We start from the raw sequence: 15,132 nt of genomic DNA on the forward strand, positions 1-15,132 counted from the left end.
ATACAGGATATGATAGTACTACATGAAAAATTTACATCATTACTAACTTCCTATCTACAATTTTCCTCCAAATCATTCTGTTACCTGTCAAGACTCCAACATTATCAAATCTTATATTTCTATTTTCTAAGGCACTTTTTACTGTATCAATCCACCTATATCTTGGTCTTCCTTTGGGTCTTTTTCCTGCTAACTGGCAGAAAACATTTCTTTTGCTAATCTTTTCTCTCCCATTCTGTTTAAGTGATTATACCACCTGAGATTAGCTCTGCTAACGTTCCTGGATGCTGACAGTGGCAAGTTCTTTCCTAATATCCTCGTTTTTAATATGATATTGCCATTGATGCCACCCCTAATCTTTCTCAGGACTCTCACATCTGTGGTCTCTAGTCTTTGGTCAAGTGTTTTACTTCTGACCCAGCTGTCAGATCCACAAGTTAAAACTGGCTTGAATTCAGCTAATTTAGTGTTTTGGCTAATTTCTCTCTTATTCCATATAAATTTATTCAGTTGACTGCCTACCATACCAGCTTTGTTGATTTCCATATTTAATTTACCATCTTCACTAAAAATCATGCCAGTAGCTGAAATATTTTACTTGTTCTATAGGCTCTCCATTCACAATGCAGTTGATATTTTCAATGTTTCTGCCTATTTTCATTGCCTTTGTCTTTTTAATGCTGAACTTCATACCATATCTACTACAACAGTTATTCAGTTTAGTCAGGGAATCTGTTGAGGATTTATTTAGAAGTATAATATCATTTGCATGAAGCAAAGTGCCGAGATTAACATTTTCCAATTTTGATATCAGGTTTAATATAACTTTCCTTCATAATTTGATTCATATAGATAATGAATAGCAGAAGGGATAATGTACATCCTTGTCTGACACCAGATTTAACATTAAACCATCTTCCTGTACTTCCTTCAATTCTAACTGCTGACTTACAACTCAAATAAAGACTAAGTATTACTTGATATAATGTCCCATTGACACCATATAACTGTAACATTTTGAATAGCTTCTCTCTTGGCAACTTGTCATATGCCTTTTCCAGATCTACAAAACTTAAATGCACATCTTTGTTATATTCCTATGATTTCTCAACTATCTGTTATAAAGTGAAAATCTGATCCTGACAATCTCTATTTGGCCTGAATCTAGCTTGTTCTTCACCAAGCTTGTTTTCCACAATCCTTCTCAGCCGTTTCTCAAGTATACTTGCATATATCTTACCAAGAACACTTAGTAGAGAAATACCTCTATAATTCTCACATTCAGTTTGATTTCCCTTTTTATATATGGGTACCATGAGAGCTCTACTCCAATCATTTGGAATTCTTCTTTCTGTCCAGGCCTTCTGAACTACACAGTGCAGATACTGTAAGAGTTTAATACCTCCATTCTTCAGAATTTCTGGTCGAATATCATCTACTCCTGCTGCCTTTCCACATTTCAAGCCTTTGATGGCTTTTTCTATTTCAAGTACTGATATGTATTCCTGACTGCATGCCTGGTCAGTGTTTTTTACCACTGTGCTGTCATCACTGCTTGTGAGATTCAGTCTTTGGACTTTGGACTCCAAGTTTGGATATTCAGTGGCAAATCCTGAAGAAAACATTGATTGATTCAGCCAGCGAGGCATTTGAGGTTGTCTGCAAGGATAGGAATATCAGAACTCCATGACAGACACAGGAAGTTAACGAGGCAGTGAAGGAAAAGAAGAAAGCATATCAAAAGTTCCTGTCAAATAAGTCATCTTGTGCTCTTAGAGAATACAGACAAATGTAAGAAAGAAGCTAAACACTGCGTAAAACTAGCTAAACAAAAGTCATGGGAAGACTTTGGTAAGAACATAAAAAAAATAAATATCAAGAAGGTGGCAAAATATTCTGGCAGTTGTTGAAGTACAGAAATGGAGGAAAGAGTACTGTAAAAGGAATTAGAGTTGATAAAGGTGACATGAAAACAGGAAAAAAAAGATATCCTTGAAGTATGGAGTAATTACTTCGAAAAATTGCTAAATGAAACAATCAGCGACAGCACTCAACAGGCATGCAATCAGGGATACATATCCATACTTGAAGTAGAAAAAGCCATCAAAAGTCAGAAATGTGAAAAGGCTGCAGGAATAGATGATATTCGACCAGAAATGCTAAAGTATGGAGTTATAAAAGTCTTGCAGTGACTGCACTGCATAGTTCACAATGCCTGGACAGGGGCAGAGTTCCAGATGATTGGAGTAGAGCTCATAGTATCTATATATAAAAAGGGAAATAAAACTGAATGTAAGAATTATAGAGGTATTTCCCTACTGAGTGTTCCTGGTAAGATTTATGTTGAAAAATGCTTGAGAAGGATTGTGGAAGGGAAGCTTGGTGAAGAACTAGCTGAATTCAGGCCAAATAGGGGCTGTCATGATCAGATTTTTCACTTTACAACAAATAGTTGAGAAATCGTGGAAATATAGCAAAGATCTGTATTTAAGTTTTGCAAAAGGCATATGACAAGGTGCCAAGAGAAAAGCAATTCAAAACACTTACAGTTATATGGTATCAACGGGGCATTATATACTTATCGATACAAAATAAATAACGGAAAAAACTCACGTAGAAAGATTATTTAATAGTATAATTTTTGCCTAATCTTCATATAATCAGTATAATCTTCAGTACATTAAGCTCAAAAAATTGTATTTTTTTTTTTTTTTTTAAGGAAAGTTATTGACCTTTTTAGTTATCTTGCACCAGCTACTTAGGTGGCGCTTTTTAGAATTGTCAGTTAGTGTTTAATTTTTGAGCTTAATGTACTGAAGATGCCTGTGACACACAGGCGAAAATTATACTATTAAATAATCTTTCTACGTGAGTTTTTTCCGTTATTTATTTTGTATCGATATGTCTACTCATGGTTTACCTCTTTTAAAATTATATACTTAGTCTTTATTTCAGTTGTAAGTCAGTAGTTTAGAATTGAAGGAAGTACAGGAAGATGGTTTGATGTTAAATCTTGTGTCAGACAATGATGTACATTATCCCCTCTGTTATTCGTTATCTATATGGATCACATTATGAAGAAAAGTGCTATTAAAAGTGATAACAAAATTGGAGATGCTAATGTTAGCTCTTTGCAGATGATGTTATAATTATAATTAATCTGCTACAAGTCTGCAAGATTTCCTGAGTAAATTAAATAACCGTTGTAATAGATACAGTATGAAGGTCATCAGTAACAAGACAAAGACAATGAAAATAGGCAGAAGCATTGAAAATATCAACTGTGTGAATGGAGATTCTATAGAACAAGTAAAACATTTTGGCTACTTGCCATGATTTTTAGTGAAGATGGTAAATTAAATATGGAAATAGACAACAGAATCAACAAAGCTAGTATGGTAGGAAGTCAACTGAATACATTTATATAGAATTAGACAGAAATCAGTCAAAACACTAAATTTGCTGTATACAAGACAGTATTCAAATCTCTTATGGATCCGAGAGCTGGAATGGAAGTAAAACCTTGACTGAAGATTAGGGGCATGAACAGATGGCATCAGTGGCAATATCATATTAAAAATGAGGATGTTAGGAAAGAACTTGACATTGTCAGCATCCAGGAATGCATTAGCAGAGCTAATCTCAGATGGTATGGTCACTTAAACAGAATGGGACAGGAAATATTAGCAAAACAAGTTTTCTCTGCCAGGTTCGGAGGAAAAAGATCCAGAGGAAGACCAAGATATAGGTGGATTGATATGGTAAAAATCCCTTAGAAGTTAGAAATATAAGATCTGATAATGTTTGAGTGTTGACAGATAACAGATTGGAGGAAAATTATAGATAGGAAGTTAATAATGATGTAAATTTTTCATGTAGTACTATCATATCCTGTACACATCCCTTGAGGGTACATGTCAGGAATTTGATGATGATATAACTAAAATCTTTCTGAAGAGAAGGTCGAGGATTGGTTATTTTTTTAATACTGTGGGAATGTAGCCATTAGATAAGAAGGTGTGGTGCATATGATTAAATTCTGCTGTACGAGAGGACTCACTGGAACAAAGGTTTTATGTCCTGTTGGTTAGTGTTTTAATGATATAATATTGTTCAAAGAGAGGAGGGTAGTGATGAGAAAGTTTGTGCATGTATTTGAGAAGGACTGTAAAGGACAGATTACCAAGGTGTCTAGAAAGAATAACTATTATTATTCTACAGGGAAGACTATTGAAGTGAGAGAGGAAAGAACCTAATGGAGAACACATCATGGAGGGTTCGAGAAGGGATTTTCAAAATACTCCACAAAAAAAAAAAAAGAAGAAGAAAGAGAAAGAAAAATACTAGGCAGAATGAGAGAAGGGATGGGGAGAACCCATATAGGTACCTCTATCTGTTTATATCAGTAATATCAGGCAGGAATACACCCCTTGAGGGTACATGGCAGGAATATGATGATGATGATGAAAAACGTTTTTTATAACTTATAAGTTGTCATTTAAGGATTGATGACAAATAAGGTGATATCAAATCTTACTAACATATCTTTATTATTTAACATTAAATTCTCAATGAAAGTTTTAAAATGGATAGAGTTTGGTTGAATTGAACTTCTCAAAATATGGGAAACATTAATACTTTGAGATGCCAGTTTACATCTTGGGCTATAACAGGTGCCCACAGAGGGTACCCTACCTATTTAGTCCTGCAGTCTTTTGTCCATGTTTCACTTAGTTTTGTGCTGCCTGTGTGTGTGTGTGTGTGTGTGTGTGTGTGTGTGTGTGTGTGTGTGTGTGTGTGTGTGTGTGTGTGTGTGTGTGTGTTACAATTCTCATATTGTAATCCCTGATGGTGTCTCCAGTGACCAAGATGGAATATTGGAAGAATTAAATAACATTGTTAATCCTTTCTTAGTGCTGTTTCACTCCATTAATCCTCTAACGTGAGTTTCTCCTAACACATACCTGTGTTAAGGCACTTAAGCCTTAACACACATATATATAAAATATACCCTGAGTAGCCTAAAAGTTAGATGATATGAAATCTTACTCTAGAGACATGATTTTTTTTTTCAGTCTCTTCAGGTGTCCATTTGCAGGATGGTATTCTCCTACTGATCAACAAAAATCAAATTTGTTGAAACACCTGCATAAACATCCGTGCCACAGCAGTTTTTGAACATACTGCCTATTGACTGGAGAGCAGTGAAACTCTCCAGTCATCACAACTGGCAAAGTCCCAAATTGCCTGCTTGTCCTCATTAATTCAGTAATAAGCTGGTTGATACCTAATAACAGGGTGCATTGTTGAAAGATGAGCATTGTCTGTTAGTGTATTCTGTGCAGACTGCATGAAGATCTCCTTTTAGTTTAGCTAACTTTTCACCATTAAGGGTTTCCTTCTGTGGTTCTTTCTTTTACAGATACATAGCTGTTATAATTTTAATTATACATTTTTCTATAAATAAATTATTTTCATGATTAAATAAATTTTATTTTCATATTATAATTTTTTGTTATGGAGATTGATATAATTAACCTCTCATCAGTTGTGAGAAAGGTAACAAAACTTATTAAAAATTTGGAGGAGGATCTGCATACTAAACTTTATTTTTACTTATCTGCTAATTTCATTTTTTAAAATCCGATATGTAATACAAAGAATAATATATAGTGTAACCATTATATAGGTATCACTGCCACACATGCAAAATGGTAGATGGTGTTGGAGTTTGCACTATATGTGCTAAGGTTTGCCATAAAGATCATGATGTCACATATGCAAAATATGGTTCTTTCTTCTGTGATTGTGGTGCAAAAGAAGACGGAAGTTGTCAGGTAGTGTATTAAATAGATAACTGAAATCATTTTATTGCTTAAAAATGTATGGTCTAAAACAAAATGTTTTAGACCATAAAACATTTTGTAATTTAAATGGCATTTTATATGTATACTAAAAAATAAATAGTTTAAAACAAAAATGGATAACTGTGATTTAGTTCTGTGTTGAATCTTGACTGCAGTATTACCAGAGGAATGATAGGCATTGTTACATATTTGATTGCAATTAAAAAAAAGAAAAATTTTAAATGCATATCATCATGATATGCAAACTGATAGCAAAAAAAAAAATCAATATGTGGGTTATTCTGGTCAGGCTTATACATTATTGTTTACTCATAACTATTATTTTTCAGGAGATAACAATATATACTAAAATATGTTGTATACTAAAAATATGTATTCATTCTACCCAACCAATATGTTGGTTGGGTAGAAGGAATGATATAGGGTCTGTGGACATATGGTCTGAGCTTGATGGATGGAAGGATTTGCATAATCCTGACACTGCACTTAAATGGAGAGGGGGGAGAGCTTTGTTCACTGACAGTGCAGAAGTGCAAAGTCTGGAAAAAGCAATTAGGGTGGGTGCAGTGCAGGTGAGCATGCATGAAGGCATCCATGAGGAGACTGACTGTGAGAATAACCAGCGAATGCAGAATCTAGTCCTTCAAACAACAGTATTAAATAGGTTAGCCAATTCAGGGAGTAAAGGTAATTGGGGGGCCTAAAGGGATGCTACTGTTTCTATATTTCTATATACTAATGCCAGAAGTTTTGGCATTGGTTACCGCAAAATGCCAAAAGTTATAGGCATTAGTGAGAATTGGCTAAGAGCAAATAATGTAGTTACAAGGGTAGAATGTGAAAGGTTTAGTATTTTCAGGGATGATAGAGAAGATAAGATGGGTTAGGGGTACTGATAATGATAGCAGATGAATTGCAGCCATAAAGAGTAGGAAACAGGCATGTAGGTGATGGTTCTTCTGAGACAGCCTGGTGTGTGATTGAGGCTAATGAGACATAATATATGATTGGTTGCTGCTGTAAGCCAGCAAATTTTTAAAATACAGGCAGGCTGAGTAATTATTATGGGAAACTTAGTTATGGAGATATAAATTGGAAGGAGGAAAGATCACGTGGAATGAAATGGAATTTATACACCTAGTGAGAGATAATTGCTTAACAGCATGAGGAACTATGAGGCAGGTAATTATGAAAAACTTAAGAGGAAGTTTGAACTGTTGTGACATAGCATAAAAACCTGCAAGGGAAGGATGTTAATAGTGCATGTGAGATAGTTCAGGTGTATCTGAAGGAAGCGATATCTGATTGTGTACACATAATCAGGTAGGAGTTAGATGGATGAGTAGCATCATTAAACAGGAGATACAAAGAAAGAAAGTGGTGTGATATCATATATTCCCTTCACAACAAAGGTCAGGTAAGGAAGGTGACCAGCATGGTAAGGAAAGTAAAATCAGATTATGAAAAGAAACTAGCTGAGCAGGCCAAAGAAAATCCTACATAATTCTTTTGTTACATGGCAAGTAAGAGGAAGAATGACTATGAAAGGGTGACTTTAATGAGCACTAATGGTAGTGAGGTGACAGAAAGAGATAAAATGGTTACATTTCTGAGTGACCACTTTGTTAGGGTATATCAATCAAGTGAGGTTACTACTATGACTTGTTGACAGGGACTGATGTTGAGAACAGAGGTAGGTGAATTGGAGGTGCTTAGTATACATTGCAGGATTGCAATGTAAATATGGTCTTGAGATTAGATGGAATATCAGCTCATGTTTACAAGAATGTGCAAGTGGCAATGCCTCTACTAGGCTTTCAGCTCTGGCAGTCCCAAGGGAGGAAAGAAGGCAAAATAATTCTTTTCTATTAGAGAGGTTCTATGACTGCAGTAGCAAATAATACACCAAGCAATCTCTGGAGTGGTGATAAAAGCAATGGAAAAGTTGAATTGTTAAAGGTAGCTCTTGCTTTAGCCATCTGCTGATATTCTGTAATGTAATGAAAACAGATAAGAGGCATACCACAATACTTTCAGATCTTGTCAAGCATTTGAAGTATTCCACACAAGAGGGTGTTATACCAATTCAAAGGGATAGACATGCAAAATAAACTTGTAAATGGATAGGAACTTGGCTGACTAATCATTGTTTAACTTGTCTAATTCTTATTGGGTTTGAGGCTACATTGTGATTGGTCAGTGAATTTAACACTCTTGTAAAACAAGTGATTTTTATCTTTTTCATTGTGTTTTTCCTTTAGAAAATTTGTGTTTTTTTTTTAATGTTATCATGTAGATGTTTGTGTATTTAGTGTTTTTTAACATATTTTTATTAAGATATTGCAGTATTAAATATAGTTTAAAATGGCACCAAAAATGCACAAGAAACAGTGCTCAGAACAGTGAAGTTGAGAACAAGAACACTTGCTCCACTAATGAGGATATTGAAAATGAATTAACCTCCAAAACAACGAAGTTAAAGCAGATTCCTTTCTTTTAAGCTTACACGATGATCCAAATGCATTTTTGAAAATTATGGAGACAACTACCGTGTTTGAATAAAAACTTTAGTTTAATATAACTGAAATCTACATTCGATGTTTCGACTTTTATGTCAAGTTCATCTTCTGGAGCATACAACTATACACAGAAAACAAGCTATACTACAATCAAACTGGTTTGTTAAAGATACTGACCAACCGCTGCAACAATTGTTGGCCTGACCTCTAGTGAAAAAAAAAAAAAAATTATACATCAACGCTAGAGTTCTATTATTAGTGTTATCTGTTGGTTGTAGAAATACATTGGGCACAACAACAAGTATCTATCTATATACATATATTAACATCATGATTATACTTGTACATTCCAGCCAGTTGGTATGGAATGGTTTCTAATACTAGCTGAAGATTGGCTAGAGTCCTGACTTATGCTGGATCTTATATATTAGGTAGGCTGAATGTGTGCCATCCAGATCCTTGGAATTTTCATGCCATCTTTGTTGTTGATATTTGGGTGGTTTATCAGGATTTCGCAGGCTTCCTTAAATTTCCTTTCATACCAAGTTTTTGTGTGGTGTAAAGAGCAGGTGCTTTTCCAGTTGATTTGGTGCAAGGTGTTGAGCACGTGGTCTGAGAGGCCTGCTTCACCATAATGGTTATATTTAATATGTCTAATGTGTTCTTTCTTAAATATATATCTTAAATACATTAAATATAACCATTATGGACCCATCAAATGTGTACAAAGATGTCTATACGTATAAGGCACTAGAGAAGAATAAAGATCTGTAAGTTGACCAATTGTGTCACACCAACTACAGACAAGAGTATGCAAATGAACATGAAGGTAGTTTATTATCTCTGTACATGAATGCTAGGAGTATCAGAAACAAAGGGGTAGAGTTTGTTACCTTGGTCAATATGATGGGACCTCAGATTGTAGACATTAGTGAGACCTGGCCATCAGAAGCATACTCACTGGTATTCAGTGTAAAGGGTACAGTATTTTTATGAAGGATAGACAAGATAGAAGAGGAGGGGGGAGGGGTGTTGCTAATGATATCAGATGACTTGAATCCAGTTAGTGTTGAGACCTATGATTGTAACACTACTAGTAACAGTTTTTCATTTGGCAGTGAGTTTAAAGGCCATCTGGTGTGAAGTGGAATCTAACAAGGTCAAATACATACTGGGGTCTTATTACAGACATGGTGGATCAGTTGCTAGTGACGAAGAAATGCATCACCAAATTAAGATGATGGACATGAAAAGAGTAATCATAATGGGGGAATTTAATTATCCAAACATTGATTGGGTAATAGTAAAATCTCATGAGAAGAATGAAACTGAATTTATTCAGCTGTTTCAAGACAACTTCCTCAAACATCATGAGACAGAAGGAACTCAAAGTCAAAGAGTGTTAGATTTGATTCTAGTTGTCAGGGGGTGTTCCAACAAAGACATAACTATTCTGCTTCTTGCTGACAGTGATCATGCAGTACTCACTTGGGAAGTGACTAAGTTTATGAATGTTTCATTTAGAAAAGGTTACATGCTTAACTATAAAACAGGAAATTACTGCCAACTGAGGAGTATACTGGGTTCAGTGCAGTGGTATTGATTGCTAGATGGGAAGAATGTGAATTAAAAGGGTCTTCCTTCAGTGGGTCATTTGACTCACTGGAGGAGCTCTAATGATAATAATATTAAGTATACCTTAATCCAAAATAAATCCCATTTTCTTGCAACTGTATATAGTCTTGTATGATGATGATATACCATTTTGCCATCTTTATATGGAAAATACAAGTAGCTAATATGACTTCTGCAAATGTTTACTCTCTCTCTGTGGATGCAGCACCCACTGGTGAGACCACAGTAAAGTTTGAAACCTGTTGGAGTAGCAACCCTTTCATTAATATGTAGCAGTATACAGTCTGAAAGTGTGTGTGGGGGGGGATGCTTTGCATTATAAGATTCTGAGTCAGTAGGATGTGGAATCAATATCTTCTATATACAAATAGTCTAGTTGTGAAGATAATACTTCACATACAAATTTTGTTTGTTTAGGCTTGGGTAAAAGATTAAACCAAGAATATAATTGCTTGTCAGGTCTAATTTACATGTATGATTTTCAGTTTGTTTATTTCAAAATTTGACAGACATGGTGGATTAGTTTTTAATTTGATGTTTGCATTCTTATTGCAGTTCATGAAAAAAAAATAAAATTTTAAACATTTTTCCCTAGAATTTTCTTATTGCCTTTATTATTATTACGTGGCACCTTCAAGGAGTCCAAAGACTCATCAAGGGAGAGCACCTACTCTACAGCTCTCCATCTCAACCACTTAATCCATCAACTATAGGGAACTGCAGCTATTATCATCTACATCAGGCATGGCCAACTTCATTCTATACGAGAGCCAATATATGATGAGTGGTAGCTTCATGGGCCGCACACTTTTAGATGGAACTTAAATAAAAATAAACTCTGCATTTTTTCAAGGCAATAGTTATATGCTTTGAATTACTATATTTCTTAAATCATTTTACTACTGGGAGAACAATATTAAATTTAATTACATATTTCTGTTTTTTTTACATGTAACACAACTTAATGGGAATACTGTGGGCATTCATGTGCGGCAACAAGTTCATCAAAGTCGATTTTCAATGATGATGACGATGTTCATTACAAATCCTGAAGGTGGTCATCAGTCAGTCGGCTTCTTTGTGACAATTTAACCACTCTCATAATATAACTAGTATATCAATCAGAAAATCTGCGGTTGAAACTAATAGCTAAATTGATAATACATACAATTTAATATAATTTTTATACTGCTGTGGGCTGCACAAAATCATCACATTATGGGCCTCATGTGGCCCACAGGCCTGCTGTTAGCCATTTATGATCTACATCAATGGCATCTACTTCCAATTACCACCACCACTAGTATTTTTTTTGTCTGTACATTACATGTTTTCTCAAGACCGATTTGTCTGTATATGAGATGAAAAACCAGAGTTTCACAGAGGGAAAAAAACCCACATCTGTATGAAGTCGGCTAACTTACCTACAATTGAAAAAAAAACATAAAGATTTCTCTCATCACAACAAGAATCGAACTTAGGCCTTTTCCAATTGAAGAGTGCACCATCATTTTACCAATTGCATTAGAGGCCCTTAATAAACCAGTTTTGACTTTTTGGAGGTTGATCTCATCTTATAATGTTCAGCAGCTAGTTGTCACTTTCGGTACCCTAGTGTGAACTAAATAGACTAACATTCGACTGAATGCAATGTCATCACAATTAAAATGATCAAAGATATGTTTATAGAAAGTTTTTCTGCTTAGTCACAATATATATTATACTTAATAAGACATTATATTCTTGTTTTAATCCTATACATAAGAATAAGCAGGAAGTAACTGCACAACTTATAGTCTATAGTCTTGTATATAAAAACTGTTGATTTCATTCACATGAATTGCCCAAATATCTCATAATGCAAAAATGCTGCAGGAAGGATCATTACTCAGGCAGATTTCTACTTTTACTGAGATGAAAAAAATACAAGAGTATCCATTTTAAGCCTGCTGTAATATTGTGGTGTTAGAGAATTCGATCATATTAGGAGAAAGAAAAGACAGGTGGATAGTATGCAAGATAGAAAAAGGTTTGTTTTATATCATCATGTAGCCAAAGGTTCTTTTTTTTTTTTTTTCCTTTTTCACCAGTCTCATGCAGCTGAACAACAAAGAGAGACCAATTAGAACTAAAATACAGAGAGATGATTGTTACCCAGCTGGTTAGCCTTTTTTTTTTTAAAGTTTAACTGCCTTGGATTGTGCTCCAGTCATTTCTGCAGTTAACCATAAGACCACAGTGAACTAAAAGAAAGGAACCATAGACAGGATTTTCTCTCTTTCCCTGAGTATTGCATAATGCAGATAATCTAAATAACCTGGCCAAAAATTTGATATCTCCTGGAATTCTTTTTTCTAAATATAAAAATCATTGGACTGAACAATGAAATGTTCATAATATAATATTGTAAAGCATTTATAATAAAATTAGTTTAAACCTTTATCCAAGTGTGAGCAAACAAAGTTTGCGCCTGAAAGTATCTTCAGGACTGGGGTAAGGTGGTACGACACCAGGGCAACTCGTTGCAAAGGTGGAGCAAGCTACCAACACTCCTATCTCAGTATCTCCTATGATGCAAAACACATCTCCTTGCGGTATGTCTAATGTTATGCATTAAGGGAAGGGCCACTACCCAGACTAGTTTCGACCTTTATTGAGGTCTCTTCAGTGGGAGCCAGGCCCAGGTGGAGATACCAGGCAGAAGCATTTGCAGGTCATCTCTACCTGTAGGATTTGCCAAATGGTGTGCCACCCTTTTTTAATAAATTACTCTGGATTTAGAGAAAGATGTTGAAAGTTTATTTTTCACTACCCAGACTAGTTTCGACCTTTATTGAGGTAGAATGGGAGTTCATGTCTCTCATCATTGGCCTTTGGAGAATAAAGCATGCTGAGGATCAGCAGACAGTAAAAGAGGAGTATGATATAAGATAGAGTAGGATAGTAGGAGGTAAAAGAGGCCTCAGTCAACCTGTTTAGCCTTATTGGCTAATTGGTCTGTAACATATAATCTCAATTTACCTGTTCAGAAAAAGGTTAAACATAGACTTTTGTCTATAGTTCACATATTATTTTATCTAAAGTAATGATTTACTCCAGTATTAATGGAGGTTCTTTTTATGTTACTAGATATAATATCCTTATTTTTATTCCAGGTAAATAATTTTTTTTTTTTTTTTTTTTTTTTTTTTTTAAAGACAAGATGTAAATAATAGGACTTATTTTAAACTTATTCTAAACCGTGCTTAAGGTCCGGTAAGTAGGAATGAATAGGAACTTACTGAGGAACTTGTATACCTGGTACCACTGGGACTTAGAATGGGGAAGAGACTGGCCTGGGAGATGCCGCTCACGAGGAGCGGCACCGCCTCGCAGTAAGCCTTCGCCGCCCGGGTTCTCAGCTCCCCCCCCCCCCCCCCCCCTTGTTTGGAGTAAAGAAACCATGCCAGCGAAAGCTTTGTGGCTAGGGGAGACAGAGTGGTTATTCTTTTTCCTGGAGTGGGGGGGATGGTGGGTTTTTTGGGTTCTAAAGAGATATACAGGGCTTGATGCGTCCCTGTATAAGAAAGCATATTGTCGGTGGTTTGCAGTATTGATTCACAAATTTAAAGTCTCCTAGTAAGTGCCTTTCTTGTGCAAGAAATTTGGGTAAGTAGAAAAAGAAACCTTTTCTTATTCTTGCATACATTAAATTTGCGTCTCGTACCTGGGATTTTTTCCGTACTTTCCAGATGTGATATTTTAGTACATTGATTAGGAAGATAGTGAACTTTTGGGTTTTTTGGACTGGTGGCGGGAATTGTAGTCGTACGACCTCTTCTACTGTTAGCATGGGGATTCCCAATGCTGTGCTGAGTCTCCGCCAGATGCGTTGGGCTGGTGGGCAAAAATAAAAGAAGTGGTCCACCGTTTCCACGTCCCGGCAGACATCGCAGAATGGGTCGCACGGGTTAGGTACATGCCGGGATTTCACCAGTTTCACCGGGAGCCGCCCGTAGGCTATTCTCCAGGCTAGATCCCGATGAAAAGGCTGTCCCCAGCTATTTTTGATGTTTCTGAAGAGAATTTCATTATTTGTACTAAGATTGGGTGTATCACGCCTGGAAAGTTGGAAGAAATCCCAGTATACTACTTTGGGTTTGTGTGTGAGGATTGCTATTCCTCTGTCTCTGAGTGTTGTGATCGATTTCACTACTGTACGGTACCACTTGGGCACCCCCCTTGCGCGGGGTCCAGCATAGTCCGTGATCCCAAAGAGGGGGAGGAAAAGTCCTATAAAATATCTAATTAGTAGGCCAGAAATGTGGTTGGAGTTTAAGGCCTTCCGTACGGTTTTGAACGTGTTTGCTTGTAGCAAGCTTTTGTGATCAGGCAGAGCATAACCCCCTTCTTCCTGTTTGAGTTGTAGGTATTCTTTCTTTACTTCGCGTTTTCTCCCATTCCAGAAGAAATCCAGGAGTTCTTTTGATAATTTATTTTCTTGTGCCAGTGTGATGCCTGTGATATTGACAGTGTGCATCAGCATTGGGGTGACGATTGTTTTTATTACTGTCGCTCTGCCATAAAAGGAGAAGAAGGTTGGTTTGAACAGCCTTATCCTTTCCCTGCTTGTCTCCTGCAATTTTTGGATTGGTAGTGCTAGGGTGTCTGAAAAGGGCACGCCTAGTATAGTTAGGGGCTGTGTCTGTAGCGTTAAACCGTAGGGAAGTCCAGTGCTATGGAAATTTCCGAAACTTTTGATTTTGGTTTTTTGTGCGTTAACGTGAAGACCACTGACTATGCTGAATTTTTGCAGCGTGTGCAGATAGATATAGATGGACTCAGAGTCTCTGAGTGTAGCCACTACATCGTCTGCATATGCCACTATTTTGCATTGTCTGGAGCCTTGGGGCAGTGGAATACCGTTAATTGCGGGGGTGTTATCAATTCTTTTGATTAGGGGTTCTAATACTAGGGAGAAGAGGAGGGGGCTTAGTGGGCAGCCTTGCCTAACCCCTCTCTTTATGCGGATTGGTTCTGTTAGAAACCCATTAATAGATAGTTGGGTCGTGGCTTCCGCATACATGTTTTTAATTGTACGCCGAAGTCTCGGGCCCACGCCTGTTTTTTGT

At 36.2% G+C, this 15,132-nt stretch overlaps 1 protein-coding gene across 3 annotated transcripts in view; it reads left to right on the forward strand.

Annotated features, from left to right (window-relative positions):
• Positions 1 to 15,132, forward strand: part of poe (E3 ubiquitin-protein ligase-like protein poe) — an 801,929-nt gene that overhangs the window by 408,685 nt on the left and 378,112 nt on the right. For all 3 annotated transcript variants that reach the window (XM_090405892.1, XM_090405894.1, XM_090405895.1), the window contains exon 34: positions 5,690 to 5,837. In XM_090405892.1, the coding sequence (XP_090262018.1) occupies positions 5,690 to 5,837 (148 nt within the window). The remainder of the gene's footprint in view (positions 1 to 5,689; positions 5,838 to 15,132) is intronic.

The sequence above is a fragment of the Typopeltis vanoorti genome, chromosome 15 (genome assembly GCF_054136105.1).
Source record: "Typopeltis vanoorti isolate ZY-2024b chromosome 15, IOZ_Tvanoo_1.0, whole genome shotgun sequence".
In the NCBI taxonomy this organism is placed as follows: Eukaryota; Metazoa; Arthropoda; class Arachnida; order Uropygi; family Thelyphonidae; genus Typopeltis; species Typopeltis vanoorti.